Source organism: Lytechinus variegatus, chromosome 14 (genome assembly GCF_018143015.1).
Source record: "Lytechinus variegatus isolate NC3 chromosome 14, Lvar_3.0, whole genome shotgun sequence".
In the NCBI taxonomy this organism is placed as follows: Eukaryota; Metazoa; Echinodermata; class Echinoidea; order Temnopleuroida; family Toxopneustidae; genus Lytechinus; species Lytechinus variegatus.
Genome location: NC_054753.1, coordinates 9,246,579 through 9,260,581, shown reverse-complemented (window position 1 = coordinate 9,260,581; position 14,003 = coordinate 9,246,579). Strand labels below are relative to the sequence as shown.

Genomic DNA, 14,003 nt, shown 5'->3' with positions numbered 1-14,003 from the left:
TTTTTGGGGGGGGCCAGCCGATTGGGGGGGGGCACGTGCCCCCCCATGCCCCCCCCCCGTAGTTACGCCACTGGTCATGTACCTCCCCACCCGACGCCATTCTGATTGTAAGCCAGCTTCGAAAGAGGAACTATTCAATCGAGAACAGAAATTGGATTAAACGATTTTTAGACGATCCCTTGGGGGTATCCGTGGAAACAGCTGCTAGGAAAGTGCAAACAACGCCGATATTGATAAAAGATCAACGATTCAGATAATATCACTCACTCAATATTTTGCATTCAGACGAGGCAGGTTGCAGTGTTTGCAATTACTCCAATATCTATTCAGATCTTGCTATTTTTTCATCAATAAGCTATCAATATGCGTGAAATCGTCCATGTCCAAGCAGGCCAATGTGGCAACCAAATCGGAGCCAAGGTAAATATATATTCTTATAAATGAATATGAACAGGCCTAATCATTTACTCATAATGATTATAAGGATATATATCAAAGTATAATATTAGTGTACGCCACGTTTTTTTTTTTCATTTTTTTATAACATAGCTGTTTAAGTTTTTATTATCCTTTCAGATAAGCCGTTAAACCAGTTTTGATATATTTTCACATAGTAACCTTGAATCAGAGTGCATGTTTAAGGGGGTAAGATGAAATGTGGAAATTTGTATTTTCAAACATGATTTCTAACGAGCTTAAAATCGTCACTACCCTACCCACCCGGGCGGGTGGTCCGGGGGGGGGGGGGTAGGGACGATCAGCACTATGATTTTCAAGAAGTGAAAAGGTAGGAGGAAAGAGAAGAAAAGACGGAAGAATGCAAGAGAGAAGAACGGGAAACATAGGAAAAGAAAGGTATGGGTCGGGTAGTTCTGTTTTACCATTGTAATACAATTGTCATTTTAAAAGATTATCGTATTACCCCCCCCCCCCTCCTTCCTCTTTGAATAACCTTGCACCGCCCTTGCCTATACACTTAACGTTAATTGGATATGACACATGATGATGATTATGAAATTATAATCTTTATTTTACACCATGTCAATGAGAAAACTGCATTGAATAAAAATGGTTTGTTCAGACAACTTCATAGCAATCAAAGGCTGAAAATATAGACTGTAAAGTTTTAATAGCCACGACAAAATTGCGTGATATGATGATAAAAAATATGTCGAAATGTTTTGTTTGGTAAAGTTAAATCGAATCAGAATACGTCAAAGTCGAGTGTAAATTTGGAAATCCTTACTTTACGAATTTGTAAACATAATATTACTTTATAGTATCTGAATGAAATAAATGGAAATGTGCAGAAGTGAAACTTTGCAAAAAAATATATATTCACCATTGTCTGTGTATTATAGTCCTTAAGAGCATTTTGTGTGTGTGCATGGCGCCACGATATTTTTGTGGCATTGGTAAGAAAAAAAATCTTGATCATTCTGTTCTGTATGTCATATAAGCATGTCTGAACCGTGCCAAATCTTGATAATTTTCCGCTAAATAACCGAACACCAAAGTTTAGTATAGTTTTTTTTTTATATATCCGCCACCAAACTTTTTTTATTACTGAAGTTTGCAAGCTGAAAATTCTTGATCCAAAATAGAATTTTGTATGATATTGACTATCAACATTACTGTCGATGGATTTTTTTTCTTATTCAGAAAATAGAACTGTCGATTTAATGCGATTGCGATATAATACTATGTTCTTATTTGTTATGATAATTATGATGTATAATATATTTGGTAAATCATCTCACTCGTAGGAGCATGGAGGTTTATGCAAAGGAACACATGTAAATCGTTATTTTTTATGAGGAACTGTTGTTGTCTTAGTGATGCAACAACAAACCAAAATGACACGGATCGCTTTAAAACTTCATTCCCAAAATACAGCGGTGGATATACAGGATTTACCAGTAAGGGGGAGGGGCCCTTTTTTCTTCAAGAGTTTCCTTACAAGCCCCCTCCCCACACACACGCACACGCACCCTTGACGCCTAGGGCAATATTTTTACACACATTTCAATTGTCATTTTTGGTTTAATCACATTTTCTCACTGTAACCCCCCCCCCCCCCCTCCGCTACGCCACTGCGTAGACTTACCAACTTTTCCACATGATTGATTATGTAATTTTTGATAACCAAGATCAGGATTTATAATTACATCTTTTTTACATCATTATGATCACGAATCGATAAATATAGAATAACGTTATTTTTGGAGTCAGAAACGTCTTTATTCCCTCACATCATGCTTATGAAGTAAAGATGAATACTGTATTGTTACTCATTATCCTTCATTGCAGATTTATACAGTGCGTCCCACAAAAAGGAAACCCGTTTCCAGAGATAGATTTTGATTGTTAAAACTGTATTTTACTATAAATTTGATACTCATGATAAGATTGGAATTTCATCTCTTATTTGAAACCAGCAGCTCAGCAGAGCGTTCACGCATGGCAGATAACAAACAATACATATTGGGGCATATCAGAAACAATTTGCGCAGAAACTTACGTGTGGATCTGAATCCACTCTCATGTGAGGGATTAGTAAGAGAATCTTAACAGAAAATACAAAAGAAATGATAATGAGCCAATCGTCGATTAAGCACGATCGTCGTATCACGAACCAATCTTGTCCCTTTTTTCTGCTCAATCTGGTTTTGACGTTAAAATTTCACACTCGTCTTGCTCATTGATGCGTGAAATGTTCGTCTCATGTTGGGTTTTAAAACTAAAGAGGAATAATTGATTTACATGTATATGATTATGTAAAGGGAATATCATATTTCACTTGCCTTAGAAGAATAATGACTTTGGAATCCAGGTTTCCTTTTTTTCTGGCACGCACTATTTTCTGGCACGCCTATCAATAGTTTATTTTCACCGACTAAAAACATGAAAAGGCCCGTTAAAACTGTCGGACTGACACTTTGTCGTGTTTTCTCTCTGCTTATTCCGCTTCAGCTGCTTTCCGTGTTTAAAATACAACAGATGCGATTAGCATAGCGTATTTCTAAAGTAAACCTGACAAATAAATTTTCAATGAATGCTTTTTATCGCCATACTCACAATTCATTGCCTCCTGGCCGGTTGTGGATTGACGATCATGACCGACACCAACAAGACCGTTCCCATGGAAACCATCTCACGCGTCCTCGTTCACTTTGTTTTCTTCTTTTTGTGTAATAAGTGTGTTTTTCATACCTTGATACAAAAAGTCCACCTCAATTGATTGCAGTGCTATTTCATTACAATGGAATGAAATGAATAGTCATTTTTGTAATCAATAATTCATATGGATTTACAGTGAATGTTCGATGCCAATGTCAAAATGATCGACAGTGCAAAGGAAATGCAATGATAGTCTAATTTCTTCAACATATTAAATATGTGATTGGACAGAGAGTGCTTTGAAAAATGATGGCCTCGCGTATTGTCGCTATGCTACAGTCACAGCAACGATACGGACTCAAGGTCCCCGTCTTACAAAGAGTTACGATTGATCCAATCAATCGCAACTATGGACGGCCAGCAACGTCAACATCTATTGTGCATGTTTGTTCAAAATATTTTCTAACTATGATGTATATTCATGCATTAATTGTTTTCTTGAAAAATTCACTGTGCTTCTCTATGCATACAAAGGTCATTGTGCATATTTTTTGGAGAAAAAATTATGACACTGATGGATTTCCATAGAGTAACGATTGATCGGATCAATCGTAACTCTTTGTACAAACGGACTCCAGGGCCCCGTCTTACAAAGAGTTCGGTTTGGAGTAGGTGAGACCGTGTTGTTACATTTTTAAAACTGTAGGTTGTGTCTGCGAAGCTCACATAACCTGATCCCGTTCACAAGCCGGTTTTTACTTGATTATAACTTGCTATTGATTATAACTTGAATAGAAATAATTTTTTACGTCATTGGTATGGCATTACTTGGCCGATATTATGTATTCCACAAACCATTTTGTTACTAGTGTTAACAATTTCATACCACTTAGTTCTGGGAGGTGATCTCTGATGAACATGGTATCGACCCTACCGGCACCTACCATGGCGATTCTGATCTCCAACTCGAGCGCATCAACGTCTACTACAACGAGGCTACCGGCGGCAAGTACGTTCCGCGAGCCGTGCTCGTCGATCTCGAGCCAGGCACCATGGACTCGGTCCGATCAGGTCCATTTGGTCAGATCTTCAGACCTGACAACTTCGTCTTCGGTCAGAGTGGTGCAGGGAACAACTGGGCCAAGGGCCATTACACAGAGGGCGCTGAACTGGTGGACTCTGTTCTTGACGTCGTGAGGAAAGAAGCTGAAAGCTGTGATTGTCTTCAGGTAAATTATTCTCCTTACTCTCAGTGTTAGGTCACTAGTACATGATAGAACCGTCAGTCAAAATGATTATGACGCAAAATAATTTGAAATTCTCATAACCATGAATGCTGTGGACAAGACATTTCTAGTACGACAAAATACAGCTATATATAAAACGAGAAATGACCTGTACAAGGCTTCAGAAAATCGTGATCAGGCCTACCTTAAGCTGTCAAGAGTAAGAAGGAACTGATTTTTAGAATATTATATTCCCACTCTTATAAACCTACTGCCAGCGTCACTTCATGTTTCCTAATTGTTTTCTGTTTCACAGGGATTTCAACTGACACATTCCTTAGGAGGTGGTACTGGTTCTGGCATGGGAACCCTCCTCATAAGTAAGATCCGCGAGGAGTATCCGGATCGGATCATGACAACCTTCAGTGTTGTCCCCTCACCGAAGGTGTCGGACACTGTCGTTGAACCTTACAACGCCACACTGTCAGTCCATCAGCTGGTTGAGAACACCGATGAGACGTTCTGCATCGACAACGAAGCCCTGTACGACATATGCTTCCGTACCCTGAAGCTCACCACACCCACCTATGGTGATCTGAACCACCTTGTCTCTGCAACCATGAGTGGTATCACGACGTGTCTCAGGTTCCCTGGACAGTTGAATGCAGATCTGCGTAAGCTCGCTGTTAACATGGTGCCATTTCCACGTCTGCATTTCTTCATACCAGGCTTTGCCCCACTAACGAGCCGTGGTAGCCAGCAGTATCGAGCTTTGACAGTTCCTGAACTGACCCAGCAGATGTTCGATGCTAAAAACATGATGGCTGCCTGTGATCCTCGACATGGTCGATACCTTACGGTCGCCGCCATGTTCCGGGGGCGTATGTCCATGAAGGAGGTCGATGAACAGATGCTCAATGTACAGAATAAGAACAGCAGCTACTTCGTCGAATGGATCCCAAACAATGTCAAGACTGCTGTCTGTGACATCCCTCCAAGAGGTCTGAAGATGTCTGCTACCTTCATTGGCAACAGTACCGCCATCCAGGAACTCTTCAAGCGCGTTTCAGAGCAGTTCACCGCTATGTTCAGACGAAAGGCCTTCCTTCACTGGTACACGGGTGAGGGTATGGATGAGATGGAGTTCACTGAAGCCGAGAGTAACATGAATGATTTGGTGTCCGAGTATCAGCAGTATCAGGACGCTACCGCTGAAGAAGAGGGTGAGTTCGACGAGGAAGAAGAAGATGAACAGGAACATGCATAGGCGGCTTCCGATTTTTGTTCAAGTTGGGGCGGTAACAAATACAAAGTAACAAAACGGATACCTCGAGGGATAGATCGGGAGTGGGGTTGACTACGGACACACAAAATTATTTGTACTGGGATGAGAACTCATTCTTGACACTCCTTGTATAATAATAAATGGTCGATATTCTTCTCTTCTAGGATAAAGATCGAGATGACGCACTCGTTGCCACAAGATGGCTTCAAGGCAGGGTTGGTTTGGAAGATCGCCTGAAATTGCGAGTAACGTTGGATTGAGCGCGCACCTTGGGGATGGGTGTAGAGAAGAGAACAATCTTTGATATTGCTAACGTTTGAAGAAAGAAAGGTCGTATCCATGCTTTCTACATATATCTACATATATCTGTTTGAGAAATATTAAGAGAAACAAGGTTGACATTTTCATGCTTTAAGTCGAAAATTTGTGGACTTCAATAAATTTTGTTGGATTAAAGCATGAAAGTTTCAACCTTGTTTCTCTCTCTCTATATGTATATATATCATTGTGTGATATCTGCACAATGACGAAAATGTGTAGAGTGAGAACCATTTCATGCTACAGTCACACCGGCGAAAGTGATTCCAAACCGACCGATAGTATGCCATTCGATATAACGTAATAACTTTGATCGGTCTGGAATCGGTTTCGTTGGTGTGACTGTATCCTTATGTTCCCTCCGTTCAACGTGAAGTTCGATTACTATCAATATACTATATACTGACATTTAAGGCGCAATTGTACTCGGGACGCACAAAATACTCTTTTATTACAAAACAGTATGAAAACACGTAGCACAGAAAGGAGAAACTGCAGGGTGTAAATCTTTTTAGCACTGAATAGTCGAAATATAATCTGCAATCTATTGATTTCATTCATAAAGTCTGTCATTCAAAGTGTGGTTCAAAGTGTTGCATATCATTGTTCATAAACAATAAATTTTCGTTCAAGATAACGTTGAGTGTTAAGTTGCATTAGTCTGTTGTCTTGTTGTTTAATTGGGAAGGAATACTTTTTGGAATCATGGAGTGCATTCTTGTGACCATAATTTGGGGATGTGATAAGGCTGTTTTCTAACCTTGTGACATCGACCGTCTGGCTCGATTATAACATCTATATTGCCTATCATCATGATCATGAAACCGTCAACAGGATAGGTAGCACTTTGGACTTTGCGAGCGTTTTCAAGTGCTAGGATAAGTACTCACAATGATGCAGGTATATAGCGATTTGTTAATATTAGCAACATTTACATCATTACGAACATTTTCCTGTTGAGTCTTTGCTTTCAAGCTGCAAGGAATACATGGAAAAAAGCGAAAATCGCCACTGATTGATTAGGCTCCATCATGACGATTGCAGACCTAGAACTGGGCTCCTTGTTGAGTTCTGGACTAATTTGTCTTCTAATCGTTTGGTTCGTTAAACGTTTGATATCACGGCCAAGGAACATGCCCCCCGGTCCTACTGGAATAAGTCTCCTGGGCGATGCATGGCAGCTTTTCAAGTACGTAGTTCTGAAAAAGACGTCACTAAGCATGCTAAGTATACCATGATGGGCCTTTATTTCACAGGTCGAAGATAATTTCTATAGGAAATTGGCATAATCGTCTTTACGAAGCGTTTAAATGTTGCGTTTTGGTATAATGTTCTGGCCCCTTTGACTATTTTTTCTCTTTTTCAAGATTCAGGTGCCCGTTTCGTACACAGCAAAAACTGTGGTGTTAACCGGTGTACATAGAGGACCACACCAGTTATTTTACACCTGTGTTAAATTGGTGGTGTTAGTTTTACACCTATAGGTGTTATTACAACACGTTTGGTTGTTACATTTACACTCTTTGGTTTTTTGTTCAATCTTTAGGTTGTAATTTTAACACCTCAGGGTGTGGTCCTCTATTAACACCAATTGGTGTCAGTTTTAACACCACGGTTTTTACAGTGTAAAGACTTACAACTGCTGTAACTTGGACATTATGGCAACTACCATGGAAACCTTGGTTATGATCGACTGCTGAGCTCTGTTACCATGGTAGTTGCCATAATGGCAAAGTTACAACAGTTGCAGGTCCTTTATCAAACGGGCCCCAGGAGTTCTTTATTTTATGATAGTAACTATAAATTTTTTTTCATGCTAATGTGTAATCAGTTTGATCAATCCATAACGTTTTACGTCTTGTTTGCCATGAGAAAAAATGAACTGCGCCAATTGGAGGAGACATTTTAACACATTTCGGTCGCTTTTTTCAAAGATGTAACATTTGATACAATATTGCATTTCTCAAAATGACCATGGAACTACATAGCGATTTCTATTCTAATGACTTTTACTCTGACCCGATAACGTTTTTTTTTATCGTAGGGCTAGTTCAAATCCTCTAACTCTCTTTTCATCATGGTCTAAGAAGTATGGTGAGATCGTGTCCTTCTACGTTGGTACAAAGCCTTTCGTTATCCTGAACTCTTACTCCATCATCATGGAAGCCTTCCGTCATCCAGATCTTCAGGATCGACCAAGGAGTCGGCTGGTTGAAGAAGTAACTGGAATTAAAAATGGCGGTATTGAAATTTACTAAAGTTGTTTAATAATATAAGGTATATTTACCCAGGGTAGCCACTTCAATTTCGAAAACTGTTCTACCATCGGGCCCTGCTATTATTATTACCCCGGCTTTAGCTGAGCTGCCTATAGGCGCTCAAGCATTCAAAAAAAAATTCCTACCGGGTACCATTCACCTCACCTGGGTTGAGTGCAGCACAAAATGGACGAGTTTCTTGCTGAAGGAAATTACGCCATGGCTGGGATTCGAACCCACGACCTTCTGTTTCAAAGTCAGAAGACTAATCCACTGGGCCACAACGCTCCACAAAAAAAGCACGATTTCGACGCAATTGATCTTATGAACATAATCTGGGTTACTGTAACTACTAACTCTTTCCCACCCGCCTAAACGATTTTGAGCCTCCAAAATCTTCCCGTCTTACCCACATTTTTTTTCACTGGAAATTTAATTATTTGCCAACCAACTTGGCCCAGACCCTGTAGTCCCAGGGTTTGGAGATCACTTGATCGTTTGTTTACTTATCAAAACATACTACAGTCAATATTAGGAGCAAATGGAGCGAGTGATTATGAGAAATGTAGACGTTTTGTTTCATCATTTAAAAAATGCATAATCATCATATGCCTGAGATATATAAAACAAACATAACCTTTGATCATTATTTTGCCGAATGTGACTTCAATTTAAGCTCAGTGTTTGCAGCCCAAACATTTTTTTGTCTCTAACAGCGGGCGACAAAACAAAATCGTTCATGCATCCTCCAAATATGATGAATGCCTAATTCTTCTGTTCATTCAGGGGTAATCAAGAATAGCTAGACACTTCGCTCTAAAGACATACCGATAACCAACACCATGCTGATCAGCTGATGGAATAAGAGTGGTCACTGCCAGAAATTTTTAATATGAATTTTACGAGCGAAGATAGTGATCGACAATTAGAAAAAAAATATACTTGGAACCACCTAAATTATTCTCACTTTTATCTAGTTACTATACTAATGGTATTTTATTCAAAGACTGTTCGCAGCAAGAGCTGAATTGTACAGAACTTTTACATAAAAAACAGCATTAAACATAACAGTATCAAAATAGAATTATAAAAATACACAAAGCATAAAAAAATCTACTATCATTAATACTTTGGGGGTTAATATGAATCAACAGAATATTTTCAAATATAAGTAACTGCAGAGGTTTCAAATTTTGCTGAAGATATAGTACATGTATACGAGAAATCTATCAATCTAACAATTCTTAAATTGTTATCAAGACTGAAGACAACTGAAATATTAATCAAATTAGAATGCTCATGATTTTAAAAACAAAGGGTGCTTGAATCTTTTCGGGATTCAGCTCGTAAGTTCGGGATCATCTCCTTCTTTTACACCACTGGTTCTGTTTTATGAAATATCAATCATTTTCCTAATGATCTAATGATATAATCTGTGCACTTGTTGCATAAGAATGATTATGCGCCCATATTTCTTTGAAGCCAGGTAAAATATGTGAAAACGTGCACTATGAAACACCAAACGATATTTGACATTGCTTATCATCCTTCCCCCTTCTTCCGAGGTGATCAGTCTTCCTGTTTGAAATCCGTTTTAGGTATTGCTTTTTCCCGAGGAGGAAACTGGAAGGAGCAGCGCAAGTTCACCCATTCTGTATTTCGAAGTCTTGGAGTTGGTAAGAAGAGCTACGAAGATACTGTCTCAGCCGAAATGTCTCAGCTGAGTTCCGCCATCGAAGAAAAGAAAGGGGCTCCGTTTGATCCTGGGACTCTCTTCATGCAAGCAATATCAAACATCATCAGCACTATTATCTTCGGAACGCAGTACAAATATGACGACCTCGAGTTCAAGAAAGTGAGTATTCATCCATTTAATTCAGTGGCCTTGAAAGTAAAATGATCTAAACCATGGACCTGTCTAAACTAAGTACTACCCCCTCGTCTGAAAGATAGCAGATAAAGATATGTTTTTGGTACCAAATCTGTGTTTATTTTGTCGATTGTTATTATAGTACAGCCATCTAAAAGCCCTTATCTTTGGAAAAGATTCTACGTTCTCTTTACTAGCTAGATTGAGTGACATATCTGTGGGGCTGGGGATATTAGTACCCCGGGAGCGAATTGTCTCGTAAGTACTTGTGCACCCAACGCGAGGGGTCAGTTGGAATGACGATATGACATGGTTGATTAATTTTATTCAGAGTACGCCTCATGAATATTCAAGTACATGAAACATTCATATATATCGTAATTTCCTCCTAGGTGGATGGGTGGGTGGGATAGGGGGTCGAATGGGGTCTATCCACCCTAACGCTAACCTACACCTGTAGCATGGCCTTGGGAAGATTTTCCTTGGAGGTGCTGCGTGAATTGTTTCTCGCAGGCAGCACCCCCTGGAATTCTGGAAGGTGTGAAAAATTGATAAAATTAATATAACCCAAATGACCTTCATTTTAGAGCTAAACCACCACTCAAAAAAGGTTCGCAGTGCCCTGATGACCTGTAGTTAGATAGGTATGTAAGACATATAAGATGACCCCTTTTCTGAGACTGAACTAACAGCACTTTTCCCCATGTTTCTTTACATGTAGCTTTTGCATATGATAAACACGAACGTACGATTGACAGGAGGAGGTGGATCGACTTTGTTTCTTCCGATTCCGTTTATGTCCCGGATACCATTCGGTATGTTCAAAACAATGACGGACAATATCCGAAGTTTTAATGACTTCGTCGATTCTCAAATCGATTCTCATGAAAAGAATCGGGACCGAGCAACTCCAAGGGATTTCATCGACCAGTATCTTAATAAATTGGAGAGTACCAAGGTGGGTATTTCTGCAGATATTGCGTTTATTTTGTTTTTCTTCAAATCTTAAGAACACCACTCTTGCCCATTGATTGCCTCTCGCATTTCTCAGAGGCCCCAAATCATTAATACCTCGGACTAGTTGTCACAACTTGGGTCTGTTGCATAAAGAGAAACTTTAGTCTAAATATCAAGCGCAAGTCCAGAATACGGATGCTTCATTGGCTGAAAATCAAGTGACGCAAGATTTTTTTAGTTGCGTTTGATCGCAGCTGTTTATGCAACGGGCCCCAGGTCATATAATTTGATACGATCTGATAAGATCACTACGATTACTCCACGACTAAGTACGCCATTTGAATCGTGGCAGTGGGAACGTAAGTATTAAGACCGCAGTACATGCAACAGCCAACATCTTCACGTTTGTCTTTTCCAAAATAATACACACCCGATTAAAAACAGTTGATTTGGAGTTATAGGTGAGTGTGTGGGGCGGTTTCGGTGTATGTGCATGGAATACTTGAAAATATGGTTCTAATCAAGGAGTTGTCTCCTCACAACTCCCTGTTCTAATTGTGGTGACAATATGATAAAAACATTGTTTCTGTTCGATCGATCATTGAATTGAATTGATCATTAAGAAGTTCTTTAACCTATTTTCAGGACACAATTTCGTCATTCAGCAAACTCAATTTAGTCAGCTGCATCGATGATCTCTTCATTGCCGGGTCTGACACAACGAGTACTACCATAAGGTGGTGCATTCTATTCATGATGGCACATCCTAAGGTCCAATCACGTGTTCAAGATGAACTGGATCACGTGGTTGGCAGACAACGAACTCCAAGACTCGATGATATGAAAGACCTTCCCTACACAATGGCTGTTTTATTAGAGGTAGATCTTTCGTAGTATTTATTTCCAGATCGAATAAAGCGATGAGACTTTAAAACATAAATGAAATCTTTTATATTTCTAAATATGCTGTCGTCATCGATATGGGTTGTTGTTGTTGAGGAGGGGTAAGGCCGGATCACAAAAATAGAGTAAATTAAGTCCAAAATTAAAAAAAACCCTCATAATTGTGTAAATGCTGTGGATCAAAGACTTTTCCGATTTTATTTGGAAGGTCCAACGACTTGGTGTGGTGGCGCCACTAGGTGTGCCTCATGTAGCTGCTGCGGATACAACTATAGGAGGCTATACCATACCGAAGGGCGCCATCGTTGTGTCTAACATCTTTGAAGTTTTGAACAGCGAAGAACTTTGGAAAGAACCCGGTAGCTTTCAACCTGAAAGGTTTTTGACTGCAGATGGAGAGCTCATAAAGAGAGATGAACTAATCTTCTTTAGCGCTGGTAAGTCAGGAGAAGTCAATCTTAAGGCCTGGTCGAACGTTGTTGGAGCGGTCGTGGAGCGGTAGGGGAAGAGGGTCGAATTTCGCTCACAAAATTGGGGAAAATCGAAAAGAAAAACAATCGAAATCGAAAATGGTGAACGGTAGCGAGCGGTGATGATTTTTTTTTCTCTCCGCTCTACGACCGCTCCAACACCGCTCGGGCGGTGTGACAGGCCTTACGCACATTAAATCTTTTAGATCGAAGGATAGATAGACCAATCAAAAGACGGTCTAAAAGAAAAGGTTAAACCTATTTTCATCCTAGTTTCATTGCTCGTAGACCTAATTGCCAGATCGATAGACAAATGTAAGTTGGGCGATTTTCCCTCAATTTCAACATCTGTCTTGTTTCTATTCATTAAAGAGACGTGTGTCAAAGCTTAAAGTATGTATTAAATCAACCCAATGATGTACCCCAAAAAATAATGCTGGGGCGGTGGATATTTAATCGACTCTGGTAAAAAAAAGCCATAATAATAATAATCATCTTTCATGGGTTGTATTTATTTCCAGGTCAATTTCTGTTGAGGGTAGGGGTGTGTTGGACAGGTTTGATTCAAGTGTAGGCTGGGAGCCATTCTTACGTAGTTCTGTATGCGCCTTTCACAGTGTATCCTATAGGTACAAGTATATAAATTGTCTCATGCCTCTTTTATCATCCTCTCAGGATTTCCAATTTTCACATTAAAAGCTAGTCCTGAGCTGTCTAGTATTTTTTTCTTCAAAATTCCAAATCAACCCCTGTAGGTCGCCGTGTGTGTCTCGGAGAGCAGCTAGCCAGAATGGAGACATTCTTGGCATTTACCAGACTCCTACAACGATTCACCTTCAAGAAACCTGATAGCTCACCTGCCCTGTCTTTTGATACTGTGCTTGGATTTGCAAGGAGCCCGGTACCCTATGTTACAAGTGCAGTAGAAAGGACATGAAGATGTTCTGATGGGAAAAAAAACATACTAATCCGTTGATATGATTATTTTAATGATTTTAATGATATTACTCTTGAAAATATGCTCATCATAACTTTACGTCATAACCAATTGGAAATTGTGAACAATGGGAGGCCAAGATCTAGCATATAAATCTTTCAGCAACCATATCATGATGGCATGATAGCATTTATTTCATGCCAACATTTAAAAAAATCAAACAATTTACAACATCGTTGTGTGTCTCACTGCTGTGTAGAAGAGTGCAATGGGTTTCAAGGTACACCATGTATTTGGGCATATTCTTTAAAGTGGTAATGAAGGGAGACGCTTTGACAAATTAATGGCTTCTTCTGGCTTCCAAGGTTACAATCCTTTGATAATTTGTTCTGCATTATCATAATGAAGGTGGATATGCTATTATTGTTTTTTATGTTACATAATGGATGTTGAATGGAATAGCAAAAATTATGTCAGTCGATAATCTTGTATAGGTGCAAAAAATTTATTCATCTTTGTATCGATTAAATTCACTAGCTCATTTATTATTTCCTTTCATAACGTACATTTGACAATTAATATAAGTATAATGATAATAATAAAGTATTTTTAAAGCGCCAAATCCACATTATGTGCTCAAGGCGCTGGTAGAATTTAAC

At 39.3% G+C, this 14,003-nt stretch overlaps 2 protein-coding genes across 3 annotated transcripts; both read left to right on the top strand.

Moving 5' to 3' along the window:
* The first annotated feature begins 244 nt into the window (after positions 1 to 244).
* On the top strand, positions 245 to 5,940 carry LOC121427504 (tubulin beta-4B chain-like). The gene is made up of 3 exons (XM_041623933.1): positions 245 to 420; positions 4,014 to 4,349; positions 4,663 to 5,940. Exons 1-3 carry the CDS (start codon positions 364 to 366, stop codon positions 5,611 to 5,613), a joined length of 1,344 nt encoding a protein of 447 aa, XP_041479867.1. The 5' UTR covers positions 245 to 363; the 3' UTR covers positions 5,614 to 5,940.
* An 852-nt stretch (positions 5,941 to 6,792) lies between these two features.
* On the top strand, positions 6,793 to 13,809 carry LOC121427503 (cytochrome P450 2J4-like). 2 transcript variants are annotated; one of them, XM_041623932.1, is made up of 7 exons: positions 6,793 to 7,138; positions 7,994 to 8,067; positions 9,806 to 10,062; positions 10,799 to 11,035; positions 11,680 to 11,913; positions 12,146 to 12,374; positions 13,163 to 13,809. In XM_041623932.1, exons 1-7 carry the CDS (start codon positions 6,981 to 6,983, stop codon positions 13,342 to 13,344), a joined length of 1,371 nt encoding a protein of 456 aa, XP_041479866.1. In that variant the 5' UTR covers positions 6,793 to 6,980; the 3' UTR covers positions 13,345 to 13,809. The 2 variants fall into 2 exon arrangements, with proteins under 2 accessions (XP_041479866.1, XP_041479865.1); XM_041623931.1 differs by having other exon boundaries at positions 7,994 to 8,190; positions 13,163 to 13,807.
* Positions 13,810 to 14,003: the final 194 nt, after the last annotated feature.